This window comes from Drosophila mauritiana, chromosome 2L, assembly GCF_004382145.1.
Source record: "Drosophila mauritiana strain mau12 chromosome 2L, ASM438214v1, whole genome shotgun sequence".
In the NCBI taxonomy this organism is placed as follows: Eukaryota; Metazoa; Arthropoda; class Insecta; order Diptera; family Drosophilidae; genus Drosophila; species Drosophila mauritiana.
Genome location: NC_046667.1, coordinates 9,406,474 through 9,420,661, shown reverse-complemented (window position 1 = coordinate 9,420,661; position 14,188 = coordinate 9,406,474). Strand labels below are relative to the sequence as shown.

General features: G+C 42.2%; 3 protein-coding genes across 5 annotated transcripts; 1 reads left to right on the top strand and 2 right to left on the bottom strand.

Annotated features, from left to right (window-relative positions):
- Positions 1 to 1,142: 1,142 nt before the first annotated feature.
- On the top strand, positions 1,143 to 2,841 carry LOC117150862. 2 transcript variants are annotated; one of them, XM_033317959.1, is made up of 4 exons: positions 1,177 to 1,397; positions 1,694 to 1,813; positions 2,110 to 2,229; positions 2,305 to 2,841. In XM_033317959.1, exons 1-4 carry the CDS (start codon positions 1,227 to 1,229, stop codon positions 2,422 to 2,424), a joined length of 531 nt encoding a protein of 176 aa, XP_033173850.1. In that variant the 5' UTR covers positions 1,177 to 1,226; the 3' UTR covers positions 2,425 to 2,841. The 2 variants fall into 2 exon arrangements, with proteins under 2 accessions (XP_033173851.1, XP_033173850.1); XM_033317960.1 differs by lacking the exons at positions 1,694 to 1,813; positions 2,110 to 2,229 and having other exon boundaries at positions 1,143 to 1,397.
- A 1,410-nt stretch (positions 2,842 to 4,251) lies between these two features.
- LOC117139104 (galactosylgalactosylxylosylprotein 3-beta-glucuronosyltransferase S) lies at positions 4,252 to 10,611 on the bottom strand. Of its 2 annotated transcripts, none has more exons than XM_033301241.1 (5): positions 9,577 to 10,611; positions 5,959 to 6,231; positions 5,635 to 5,897; positions 5,066 to 5,417; positions 4,252 to 5,008 (listed from the first exon to the last, which is right to left on the bottom strand). In XM_033301241.1, the coding sequence occupies exons 1-5, from the start codon at positions 10,109 to 10,111 to the stop codon at positions 4,947 to 4,949; spliced, it is 1,485 nt and encodes a 494-aa protein (XP_033157132.1). In that variant the 5' UTR covers positions 10,112 to 10,611; the 3' UTR covers positions 4,252 to 4,946. The 2 variants fall into 2 exon arrangements, with proteins under 2 accessions (XP_033157132.1, XP_033157141.1); XM_033301250.1 differs by having other exon boundaries at positions 9,808 to 10,609.
- Positions 10,612 to 11,369: 758 nt separating this feature from the next.
- On the bottom strand, positions 11,370 to 13,956 carry LOC117139116 (thioredoxin-2). The gene is made up of 3 exons (XM_033301263.1): positions 13,817 to 13,956; positions 11,957 to 12,103; positions 11,370 to 11,899 (listed from the first exon to the last, which is right to left on the bottom strand). The coding sequence occupies exons 1-3, from the start codon at positions 13,838 to 13,840 to the stop codon at positions 11,750 to 11,752; spliced, it is 321 nt and encodes a 106-aa protein (XP_033157154.1). The 5' UTR covers positions 13,841 to 13,956; the 3' UTR covers positions 11,370 to 11,749.
- Positions 13,957 to 14,188: the final 232 nt, after the last annotated feature.

Sequence of the window (14,188 nt, the reverse complement as noted above, 5' to 3'; positions counted from 1 at the left end):
TGTTGTTTAACACTTCCGGATGCTGCAATTGTTGCTATTGTTGTTGCGGCCATACTTGCTCAACAAAAGCTCAATGGCGCTGTAAAATGTAATCATTGTGGCGTGTAATTAGTTTTTGTGTGAGCCATATACAAGCGCAGGCAGTAGTGTGCGTGTCTGCATGCTACATGCATGTTGGTATAAATAAAATTTATTATTGCATTAACGCTGGGAGAGCCCCAGTCGCCGAACTCACCCACACACTGGCACTATGCAAATGTAAGCACATTTGGTCAACACCGGGTGAGTTTTCGGTGGGTGGGGGCGTACATTTAATTGGGTATCGGGTGGCAAACGAGGGCAGTTGTATAGTTTGCTCAAAAGGGAAAAACATCTCATATCAGTTCGTATGAGATCTCATATCAAGAAGCAGCCAACATTTATGGACATTCAAAGAAAAGTGATCTTTACTTAACAGCTAGCTTTATCGCATATTCCATACAACCCTTTCCTTTCGATAGAAACTTCCCTCGTTGGCGCGTTCTGCATTAACTGCATTGACCGCTCACCACATGTCGTATTAGTAATAATAATTTACACATTTCGGTTCTCGTTCTTGCTGCTGCTGTTGTTGTTGGTGCTCAATCAATAGTCACTTTTGAATGCGAGTTGTGCGTGTGTCGGTGTGCTTTGATTGGCGGTTGTTTAGGCCACCACCACCGCACCCCCCTTTGGCCAATTGATTTGTTGGCCTCTTTGCTGTCGCCACTCGAAGCGATGCCCCCTGGGTGCCGGAAATGCCACGCAATTTGTTTGTTCGCACTCAAGCCGCAAACATTGTGAAATTAACTTGTTAGCCATGTGCCAGGCTGGGCCAAAACGGCAGGGGGTGTCAGGTTGTCAGGGGGGGGAAGGGGTGGGCAAGGGGCGGTCAAGCAGGGGGCGTGGTTGCCGTGGTAATTGACATTCGGTTGCTAATGGTTCGAAAATAGCGGTAATTGGTTTGCATTTACTAAATCATCAGTCGGCAAGGACAAACCATAAATTTAAGTTGAACCCCAAATCGAATATCTACACGTATAATTGGTATCATTTTATTGTGGCTGATGAGTAGCAGTAAGCTGAGTTCGAATTTCAACGTAGTAGCTTGTTAACCTTAAGTTCCTTGTGTCACATGCCTATGGGCCAACAACTCATTTTATAAATAAATTTTGAAGTGTCGGAATCACATAAAGAACTGTTTAGCAATGCCAAATTTAAAGAACGTTAAAAATCGATCCAAATTTTATGATCAACAGGATAAAAAGAGAACCCACAGGCGGCGCAAGAAGGTTGCTGCCCGATTGGATGCAAAACCAATCCAGGACGAGCCCGTAACGTCGAGTGGGGAAGGACTATATCCTCAGATGAGCCGTATGGTACGTAGGATGAGCTCTACGCTCTGGTCACGACTTTGGGGTATATCCAATCAACCCAAAATCGAATATCTACACGTATAATTGGTATCATTTTATTGTGGCTGATGAGTAGCAGTAAGCTGAGTTCGAATTTCAACGTAGTAGCTTGTTAACCCTAAGTTCCTTGTGTCACATGCCTATGGGCCTACAACTCATTTTATAAATAAATTTTGAAGTGTCGGAATCACATAAAGAACTGTTTAGCAATGCCAAATTTAAAGAAAACTAAAAATCGATCCAAATTTTATGATCAACAGGATAAAAAGAGAACCCACAGGCGGCGCAAGAAGGTTGCTGCCCGATTGGATGCAAAACCAATCCAGGACGAGCCCGTAACGTCGAGTGGGGAAGGACTATATCCTCAGATGAGCCGTATGGTACGTAGGATGAGCTCTACGCTCTGGTCACGACTTTGGGGTATATCCAATCAACCCAAAATCGAATATCTACACGTATAATTGGTATCATTTTATTGTGGCTGATGAGTAGCAGTAAGCTGAGTTCGAATTTCAACGTAGTAGCTTGTTAACCCTAAGTTCCTTGTGTCACATGCCTATGGGCCTACAACTCATTTTATAAATAAATTTTGAAGTGTCGGAATCACATAAAGAACTGTTTAGCAATGCCAAATTTAAAGAACATTAAAAATCGATCCAAATTTTATGATCAACAGGATAAAAAGAGAACCCACAGGCGGCGCAAGAAGGTTGCTGCCCGATTGGATGCAAAACCAATCCAGGACGAGCCCGTAACGTCGAGTGGGGAAGGACTATATCCTCAGATGAGCCGTATGGTACGTAGGATGAGCTCTACGCTCTGGTCACGACTTTGGGGTATATCCAATCAATCCACTGCTTCTGCCCGCCAGATGACACATCCGAACGAGCCAAGCAACCAGCATCCGCCGAGGATGGATTCGCGGCAGATCCCTCCGTGGCAGGCCAGCCCGGCAGCCTATTTAGGATATCATTTCCGATTCGGGAGATAGATATAGGGTCCGCTTTGTGTTAATAGAAGTGGGACAGCTGAAATCAAAGTTTGCGCCGGTCGATATTCGCCGGATCGGCTCTCTGGCGGAAACACTTTGGACCTCCTATTACCGCCCACCTCGTTTTTCTATTGCAGCCCGCACCATGACGACACTAAGTGGCATTCAAGTTGCATCCAATCCGTACCGTACCCCGTCCTCTGTCTTTCTGATGTCCGCTTGCCTGGCTTGTGGTTTGAGTTTAAAGTTTAAGTGGCGCAAAATCAGCGCTCATGCAGTGGAAGAAACTGTGCAAGTTTTCAGCTAACGAATATAAAGTACCAAATTATAACTTGTGATGTATTTTCTAGAAATATTTTGTACTACTAATTTTTAAGTATATAAAATCCACAAACAAATCTTGTAATAAATGTAAAAATTGCAGTTCATTTTTCTTTGTATAAAATGTAGAGGGAACTTTAAAATTAAAATATAGTAATGACTATGTCACGTACGCACTCCTCTTCATCAAGTTTTTTGCAAGTGTAGAGGAAAGTGGTGCACAAAGTGTAACAAGCCACGACATCCAGATCCCGATCCCCGCTGCCCCCTTGGCTGCTCATGGATGGAACGACTTCATTTGCAACATCAATCGCAACCTCATCAAGTTGTCTGCTGGCAGCCGCACTCATTACGGCGATGGCAACTGAAGCGACTGGCTGCGTTTAATAAAGCCGAGGCATGCCCGACTTGGAATGGGAACGGGCATTAAATGGGAGGACTGATGGCGTTAGCCTGGGCCCCAGGGCGGCTGGGTTTAATTAGCTTTAATGGCTTAATGCGGGCCATCGCCGTTTGGGCCAGGTCCTGGTCATAACGGACAGGAGGCGACACAGGCCACAGGCCGCAACCCATCCCATCCCGTTGCTAAGTTGTTTTCGATTTGCCACCTCCACGATGGCCCAGTGCAAAGTGCAGAAAGCCCCAGGAGTGCCACTCGAGTATTAATGGCTGCCAACCGCCCTGTGACACTTTAAAGCAATTTTCCTGCCAAACAAATTTCCGGTGAAGCGCACAAAAGTTACCCGGCCCGACTATTTATTTGCCCCCAATTGCGAGGAACTCTGCTCCGGCGGAGACCCATTCACACGTAGCACACAACTCCTTTTTCTCGTCCTGAAACGAAACTTTGGCTCATAACTTCGCATTGAGGAAGATGCATATGCAACACGTTCATGCCATTCCCAGCTGCAATGACTCAGGTACCCGGTAACCAGATCCCAGTTTTCAGTGTTCTTTAATCTGGATGTGCTCCTCTGTATTCGAGAGCCAGTGCCTGAAGAAAGTTAAATGTCGGACCACTGCATTTTAATACAAATATATTAAAAAGATGTTAAAATCTCGTCTTTATTATATATAAATGTTCCAAACATCATTGGGGCAACTTTACAACATTTAGCAAATTCTGATAATATTGTAGGGCATGGAAGGGTATAAGCTGTGTCCTATCATCCATTCCCATTCATGCACTATATAAGTTTCTACTTTTCCTTGACTGTTCGACTTTTGCAGCAAGCACGGAATGCTATGGGAGATTCAAAGTGAACTACTGCAAAGTAAAAACATGTCTTAGGATGAGGAATGAACTTGGGATGGGCTCGATGCAAACGACGAGGGAATGTAAAGTTAATTGAAAAGTATTGTTTGCTTTTTCTCTGTCATACCATTTCCATGACACTTCTTTTAACCAGATGGAAACGAATGTTGCTGAGCCATCGCTGTCAATCAATTTTCAGAATACTTACCTAACTTCCTTATTAAATAATCGAAAAATAATTCATTCCATTCGGGAAAGCTTCATAAAACTAGCGTTTAATTCTTTTACATTATGACTCACTATCTTATTGACTGATTTACAGAGTATACATAAAGTTTACATTAAAAACGACACAAGTCCTTCTTACTTAATGACCATTGCTCTTGTGGGAATTCGATAACTTTTCATAAGCCTAAATAATTTATACCAAGCTTAATGATATGTGTTGCAAGTCGATGAGGTGATTAACAACGATAAAATGATCCCTAAGGGCTTGGTCGAAAGACCATACAGACCGAAGCCTTCGTTTTGCTCAGCAAATTAGAACGTACAATAAGCAAGTAATAAACATTCCTAGCTGCTTTTACAACCTACTGTCAGTGATTACGATATATTTAAATAAGTCCTATCTTTGTGGCCGTCCCTGTGTTTCCTATCTTGTTATCACGAACAAACTTATCTACAACTAATTAACAATACATGCATAATTTATTAACTTTTCATTATGAGAATCTAGAACAGAGAGGCAGCACCCACGCAATAATTTGTAAAAAAAAAAATATAATTGTGCAGTACGAAAACGACTGATAAATGGAACAGGAAATTTCCATGGAAATACAGCGAGCAGTGGATTCGAGATTAGTTTTGTTTCAGAATAACTATACATTTAGCTCTATAAGTCTATGAGTATTATTCGGGCTCTTCTTCGTATGTTGGATCATGGGACTCAGCTAAGAATTTTGGAGTGTGGCTTTTCCCTGCCATTTTTGCTGATCAGTGCATTGCGTCCTATAAAAATGTAAAATGTTATAGCAATTGTTTAAGATTGATTCAATTTTAACGCACCTTCACTTTCCGTTGTACTGGTCACGCCCATCAGTTTAAGATTATGAAGCAGCGCGCCCAAATTAGAGCGATCGTCCAGGTATTTGCTTTCTAAGCGAACCATTCCGAGCTTCTTTGACTTCGTCTGTGTGTGCCAGACCAGAATTTCGGTGCAGTTATTGCCGCGCGGCTCTATCAGATTCATTTGTAGGCCAATGCTGCGCAGAAAGAGATCCTCTTCGTAGCCGGGCTTGTACGGCATATTTACATAGGGATACTGCGCCATGTACTCCAAATTCACTGCAAAGCCGGCCATGTCAACGGGCCAGCGTCGACCGGCAACCCAGGAGTCCAGAAATGCTACAACCTTGCCCTAAAAAATCCAAAAGATTAGATTAGTAGTTTTCAAAAAAGCAAAAACTGAAATACCTAATGAAAAGAAAATAAATAAAAACTGAATAATCTGTTTGATGGCACGCTATAAATCGGACCATATCAATTTGTAACACATTTTAGTTAAAATTTTATAATCAATTCAGTTTTGACCCCATTGTTAGTATCAGTGGGTAGTGGGTAATTAATAATCTTACTTTGCGTACAACTGGCCCGCTGACGCCATAATCAGCAATAAGACCTACAGGAAACATGGAAACCCGTTGCGTTTTCCGGATTTCAGAGAACAAACGCAGATCGTAGGTGTTGTCGTCGTCTCCGAAGTAAAGTATTCCGTTGGTGAGATTATGCTGCCGTATCCACTGCAAGGCTGCCCTCCGATTTGCCACACCTCGCGGCGCTGGCTTTTCATTCCGGAATTTGCTCGGCATCGGGCTGACCATGTGGGTAAAGGGCATACCTGTAAATAACAATGGTTAATTACTCAAATTGAATTTCTTAATAATATTAATCATATTTACCAAATCGATAGAGCAGCGTGTCCATAAAGTCATTGCATTTCTCCTGATCATCGGCCACCAGCCAGTGCAATCGCGGAACATGGAGCAGCGTGTGCGCCAGACGGGTTAGTTCTGGGATCTGCTCGCGCCGCGGATACGTTGGAGTAACAAAGTATATCACGGGCAACTGGCCGTAGTCAGATTGGGGCTTATCCTGCATGAACTGCCGGCGATCCTCGTAACTCTCGCTGCAAATGTGAACGGTTTCGTTCAATGGCCGGAAATTCATACTATCTGTGGGTGAGCAAAGCAAGCGTAATGCGGTTACAGTGGGTCAATTACTTATGAAATCCCACCGCCTGGTGCCGTGGATTTGATGAATTAATCACAATTCTCAATTACTAAAATAGCCCAACTCATTGACCTCTGGCCGCCAGTTGAAGCAGCCAGCCATAACTACGTGACGTAGTGGAGAGATCACAATCTGACGCTTAAAAGTGATGAAAAATAATCTGTGCGGTGTGTCTTAATTTCGTAAAATGTGTTAATCAGATTTTCTTAAGAGCTTCGCAACGAAAAGTTTGCTGTAGCCGGCCTGAAATTGTTTGTTTAACTATTTAAACAAACCAAATAGCTTAAGAGCCTACAAATGTTTGTTTTATGCACACATTTCAAAGATCATACGATCGAAAATAATGGAGGTAATTACCTAATGGGTTAATACGTGCTAGAAATCTTTCGCCTCCTATCAAGCTATATAGTGTTCGGATCGATTGCGTGTTCGAATGCTATTAGAGCACCTTATCATTTATCCAGAACGGAAAGTGAAAAGCACGCAATTGGAGCAACTTTTGGGGGGAACGAATACCCATTACCGATTTATATGACTGATAACCGGAATACCAGACAGGACCCCAAAAGCCGCATTGGTAATATAAAGGGGCTGGCGAATGTATTCCCTAATAAGTTATTTAGTATTGACAAAGCAAATATAAACCAAGCCCCTTCAATCGAAATGCTCCACACAAAGGCGGCGGGTTCAACCATCCCCAATCGAAAACCTAATGGTTTTCGGGTATTCCAGATGACAAACACTATTAAGACTCGTTGATATAAAAAACGATAGTGGCGGGGCTAGCTGCCCCAGTACATCAGATAGCACAGGTACTTTTTGATGGGGTGCGACACCAATTTGGCCATAATCACAACCTCACATACGTGCCTACGATTGATTGTTGCTATATCTATGTAGATGATGGAGAACCGCGACCGCAGCCTGATTACAGTCAATTGAGAATTCCCCAGACACCTGATCTACGGCTAGCTAGTGTGAGTCACAAATTGTTTTACGGCCCGCCCTTATCATTCATTCACTCTTTCGCTGTACACTCAAAACAAGGAAACAAAAACCTGGTAAAACCTGGCGAATAAAGTGCAGAATAAAGAAATGACAAGTTCAGCAATTCTACATTCGCAATCCCACCCTGTTACATTCGATTGGCTGTTAATACCACATATCGACAATATTACTTTCCCTTGATTGATATTTAAGAAGGGTTCTCGAAAAGATACGAGAAGTAGTTCAGGTTATATAAGTAATAGAGCGGTATCTATAATATGATAACAAAGAAAGATGTAACTATGGTTGACGTTTTAAAAATACATTCTTAGAATAAATTCAAAACTTGAGTAGAAGGTGCATCGTGTGCCACCGCCGGTATAAGTTTTTATCAGGTATATAATCAACTAATTAAATAATTAGTCACAATACTATCTACCCCAATATGTGTACATACATACAACAAATATTTCGTTGCGTCTTATCTATGAAGCGACTTTTGTATCCCATGAACTTATTTTATGAATGTAGCTATATGTAGAGCAACTTTTGATTGTCAATCTCAGGTTGCAAGCCAAAGTAATTTTAAAAAGAAAGAAGCTCATTTTATTTACCTGACGATACACTTATCTTCCCTTGCAGATTGCAGGCCACAAGCCAATATAATTGAACTAAAATATTTATTGGACATGTGTTTTAGATTCTGCTGAATTGCCTTTCACGCCATGCATTTCAAATTACTCTGGATATATGGCTGCAATTCGCAGATTGTAAATATTTGTGTAGACTATTCGATGGCAATTTGCTACGGTAGCATGCTTAAAGGTGCACATTCAAATGTGCAATTCGAGCAACAATACCTGGTAGAAAAGAGGGGGGTGACACATAGCACTCGACACGCGCAATTGAAAAGATACTGAAATCGACTCGAAACAGATGAGCTGAATTTGTATTGCACGGGAGCTAGACGAATTATAAATATATTCATTTTTTTCAGGTTCGCCATAATATGGTACAACAAAAGCGATTGCCAGACCTACAGACCCCCTGTTCCCCTAGCTATACAAGATGTTGATAAGATTCTGGCGATGTGTGAATTATACTCATGAAATGAGAGGCAAAAAACTGCTAAAAGCTTTTTTCTATGCGCAATCTAGAATCTAGGAAATTGTGGGGAAATGTGTAATTAGACAATTGGTGCCACTCAAATCGCGCACTTGATTTGGATTTTCTTGACTAAATTAACTGCAGATCACATGTTCGTAGATGAAGATAGATTCATGATTGTTTTTTTGTTTTTTCGTTCGGCCTGATCATTGATCGTAAACTTGAATGGTAACCTTATTGCATGTTAGCCTTGAATCTAGATTGCCATATTTTCGTTCTGCAAGTCCAGCTGTATTTCGGGAACTTTATTAGCCAATAAACCGTGAATAAATAACTAAAACCAATCTGTTACCAAAAATCGAAAAGGTTTGTCTGAATAGAGTAAATCAGTAGGTTTAGATTGGTCAAAACAGATTAACCCTTTTATGGGCCATTCAATGAAAATGCCAAGTAAACTAGAAAATTTGACCTTGTTCCGGCTTTCGCTCATTGCAATAAAAAACGGCCAACAGGCGAATCGATGTAATTGCCGCTGCATGTTCGGGTGGGTGACTACTTCCATATATATATATATATGTATGTACATCGCGTTAGGCGAAGACAATAGTTACCAAATAGATCCAATTACGGTTAAATAATAAAAAAGCAACCTGACTAACCAGTACCCAAAGTCGCAACGGGAACAGCGACGAGCCGACGCGTTTCACGCGATAATTACCGCATCCAATAACTCTCAGAAGTGAAGTGGTGCTGTCACAGCGACTTATGTATGTATGTATAATGCTTCGATTTCATGTGACTAATATAAATAATAAATAATCTTTTTTTGGAACTTATAGTTTTTTTTTAGTTGGCAAAACGTTTTTACTGCTCAGATGTTCCTAGGTCTTATTCGAAACAGTATCTTCTTATCTTTAAAAAAAATAGCATAAGTAAAGACATTTTTAAGTTTAGTACCCACTTGTTTTGTACCTAAGGTACAATTTGTGTTCTAATTCAAACAAACGTAGGGCGCGCACTAAAGTGCCCCACAAAACGTAGGGTGAACTAGGCTTTGATTGGCAGTGGGCCAAAATGAAAAGTGAAAGTGCTGGCAGAGCGGCCAATTCACTTTCGGCCGGCAGTCGTGAAAGAGCGCCAACTGCATTGCCCCCTCCTATGGGATGGAACTTTAGAGTAGCAGCGTGACTCACGGATTCTGGGATTGAAACGATGCCTTTTTCGGATTTGCATTTGCTTGGTCGTTTGCTCTTCTATCTTGAAATTCCATTCATATTCTTCGATTTCTTGCATTCTATGACTAAGATTCCCCGGGAACTCCTCTTCACCTGGATTCCGGTCATCCCCCTCGTGCTTGTCAGGTCGAGTATATCTCAAGAGCCAGTCTGGCGGGCGGGATTCCATTACTGGGATCCGCTGCTTACCTAATCCATGGTGAGATCCGTCCTCCGAGTCCTCGGAGCCACCGCCCAGTCCCAAGGCGAGGCGAGTGTCCCCGCTGAGGGTGAGGTAGCAGAAGGCGACGAGGAACAGTGCCCCGCCCAGCAGGGGCAGTAGGCAGCGCCTCCTGGCCACGCCCCCCTTCCTGACCATGGGATGTGGTGGATGGGTGGCGGTGGTGTTGGTGGTGCAGCTGCGTGAATGGCTCTGGTGGTGCCGCCGCTCGATGTCCTCGTTATCCTCGTCGGAAGTCTGCGGCTCGAGTGCCTGGTAGTGGGCACTAGACATTTTTTGAAATATTTTGGGATTCGATGGTGTAGGCGCTTTCAGCTGGGGTGGTGGTGGTGGCGCTGGTTGTGGTGTTGGTGGACGCGGTGGAGCTGCCCCGGCATTCCCCGTCCATTTGTGGTGAGCCGGGCGTACCTCCTGGATTTCGCAATCTTATTATACAACTTTCTAGCTGCGACCACCCGAAAATTATGCAAATTGCCCCGACATCTCTGCACTTTGGGTGCTCGCCGTGCTCCGATTTATTTCCGTGCGCGCTGGTTGCTATAAAAAACCATCAAATGGCGAACTTTTGGCCGCAGCACTGCCGCGAATTACGAAGCGGAAGCACTCGAAACAGGACGTCACACTCAAAAATCACAGAAAATATTGCTTATTTCTGACCGACACCCGCGCGCGTCTCTCTCTCACTCTCACGCTCTATTTTATTGTTTTCCACAGCGCTGCGGCTTCACGATGTGTTGTTGTCACCGAGAGTCTGACACTACTGAAAAAAAAACACTACTGAAAAATCGGGCAATTTTCGCTCCCACCACCAACACAGCTGGCGCAGGGTTGCATTCGGTTTGTGTCCTCACTAGACCAAGTATCGATTGTGCATCCTAACGGCTTTTTTTTTCAAATGTTTAAATTTATCAAAATAGTTTCTTAATTAAACACTTTGTTTTTATTTTGTTTCCTATTTATTTTCGTTCTTTAAATTTATGACAAGAATCAACTTGGCAATGCATATTTTCGATATGCTGTCAAACATAATTTGGACAAATTTAAATCTTTTAATATTATTAATCGCAAGAAATGTACTCTACCTTATTTTCATTTTCAAATGAGTTCTCATTTATTTATTTAATTTTCTTAAAATGCCTAGTGACATTCTTTAGTTCAATCACGGATTCAAGGAAATATAAAATTTGTTTTTGAATTTCGTTGTCAATATACATATCTTCAAATATATTTGAATATTATCTATGACAGATAAAAAGGGCCTTCTCGAAGGGAAAATTTTAAAATTAGTATTAGTCTGGTGGATTTTAATTCTGAAATGGCCATTTTGATTACGCACCTCATATGCCTTTGGAGTATACAAATTTGTTGCCGTATCTTATCTAATCGGCAGTTACCTGGTTTTAATCGTTATTACTTAACCGTAACAAGGTTTGTCTGCTTGTTGACTACTGATATTTGACTTGGCTTCCATTTCACAACTTTATTTGCAATTCCTAGATCCCACCTCACCCTTCAGAATTTTGCGAAACAATTTGATCGGTTACAAACGGCGAGTGTGTAATACATTTATTGTTTAGCGTATTCTCTTGGACAACTGGCTACAATTGCGTTTTTTAATGTTGTTTTTCATACAAAAATGAACAATCTTTGTGTGATTTATTGATTTTGTTAACAAAGCAAATTTTACGATTAAAAGCCACTTAGTTTCTCACGTTTGTTGCTGTTCCAGCTGCTGCCACTGCTGACCTTCACCTTGCGAACTGCACTGCAGCTCTAAGGGATTCTGGACAAGGCGGAGCAGACGGAATGGAGCAAAACCCTGCACTTATGGAATTAATTAATTAACTAAATGTTATGAAGAGAACTCATAGGTGGATCAGGGGGACGGCCAGACGTCTATGCGCTGCCCACTTAGATGTTGGCCTTGATGACATCCTCCAGGCGCTTGGCGTTGGCTCCGGCGAACTCTTCGACCTTGACGCCGTTCTTGAGGAACACGAAGGTGGGCATGCTGGAGATGTTGTATTCCATTGCAATGTCTTCGCACTCGTCCACATCGACCTGTAGGAGAACCGCATTCAGTAAGGATTTCCATAATGTGTTTAACAAAGGATTTACCTTCAGGACGACGACGTTGTCGGCGTACTGCGTGGAGAGCTCAGCCAGTTTGGGCGAGATCATCTTGCAGGGTCCGCACCAAGTGGCGAAGAAGTCCAGCACCACCAGCTTGCCGGATGCCTTGGTCAGCTGTCCATCGAGATCGGCCTGCAAATGAAAATGTAAATTAGTACTATCTCTGAGTAATATCATTATACATTAGCGCTAATAATTTCCTACTCCAGAGACATGTTTCAATATTTTTCCCTTTAGCAGGTGGTGGTCATGTTTTCAAACTTTATGATTTCGGATTGTGGATCATTGATCCGGTGCTATTGTAAATATACATGTTGTTGGGGAGGCCCCACTATTATCTCGCGCGATAAGGCTGTTCTCTGCTAACACAACGTTGTCAGACATCCCCAAAGTTGCCAAGCTGTAATCAGCCCCAATAATCGCCGATTGACGGGTTAAATATGTATGAGTGCTTCATAAACTTGTGAAATCGGGTCAATTCCGTTTCAGTTTCTGTATTGCACCCACTGGGCAGCAAATCAATATTTAAAGAATTTCCAAATTATATGTATGCCGAAAGGTGTGGCGGTCGTGGGTAGTTCCAGCCCCTTTCGTCCACCCATTTCTCTGCCCGTGACACGTTTTCCCAATGACCTTTAATTAATTGCTGGCGATGCCAATCGCAGAACACATGCAAGCACAGAGCTCTAATGAAATTGACGATTTCAAATGGAATGGGCAACCGGTTTGGAGGAATTTGCATAAGTGTATGCCTAAGAAATTTAACTTTATACACGCTATTCTTGTTTTCACAAAATCACTTGATCTTCCCTATTACAGATTTTAATCAGGCTGAGATCATTTCCATTGCAGACACATACGACATGGGATGATTAATCTGGAGATGGTGATGGTACTCGATGACTATTGGCGACTATTCAACTTGAAGGTGACTCAAAACATGTATGGCTGACTCATTTTACAAAACAATATCTGAGTAAACATAAACAACTAAAATCAGTAGTTAAATTAATTTGTAATATTGTCTTATTCAGTATGCAGAAATGCGATGATGTTTTTGTGGATTCCTTAAGCACTTTTTGATTTTTGAGCTCATTGTGGTGTGGTTTGCTGTATATATCAAACTATATACATATATAAATAAACTAATACTGTGAAATTAAATAAGAAGGAATGCTTTTACGTATTTACTTCCCCATATTTCCTGACGTAACTTTTTATTCATGAAATGGAACCGGTTCTTCACCCCGCGCACTGGCGTCATTTTCTTGGCTTTGGATCTACTCACATGGCGCGCAACTTTTGTGTGGAGAGCACACCCTGTGCTTTAGCAACTATTCGAATATTTCTAACCAAAAAAACCAGGCCTCGACCACGATAATGAATTGCAAACTCATGCCAGTCGCACACACATCCGTACATATGTGGATTCTATAGTACGTATATCTTGGCACTATGTCCGGATTAGCTCAGCCCGGAATATTTCAATTTCAAAATTCGGTTTCCGTTGAGACTCGTTTTGCGGTCCACGGGTTGGATGATATCATTATCATTTCGCTGTGCTGCTATTCGAACTTTCTCGTCTGCTATCCGCTTTCTCGCTCGTCTAGACCGAACGTGAGTTCCTTCTATTCTCGGGCGAGCGTATGGCGAAAAGCGTACCGAATCCAATCATTCAAAGTGAGTGGGTAATTGGAATGCCGCTTCCAATGCCATATTTTCAAAGTCCGGAGCGAAAAAAAAAAACGCGTGTAACTGGAACTGAGGGGTCAAAGGGTAGCGCTATCGAGTTACCCAATAGATGACGGATGTGGTGGGTCCATAGATCCGGTTGAAGTGACTCACCTTATCTTTCACCTGGTACACCATGTTGGTTGGGAGATGTGGAGACGGAACCGGTAGAAATGTAGAAAAGTTACTTAATTACCACTCGGGCAGCTCCTTGCAGCACAGCTAAATTTTTTACCAAAATGAGCGCGTCGCAGTTGCTTTTATAGATTTTTTCTCACGCTCACGCTTCTGATGCTACTCTCTTTTACATATGTGTATGTCGCGTTTGGTGAAGGTGAATTTGGAATCGATAGATCGATTGGCACATCTATGCGATAGGTTTTGCTGGCCACTATGCCATTACTTAAAATGTTAAATTTTCTTGCTGAAGATAGCGACGGTAAGGGCCTACAAACAAAGTCTGTTATATCTGGTTTAAGCTTGTAG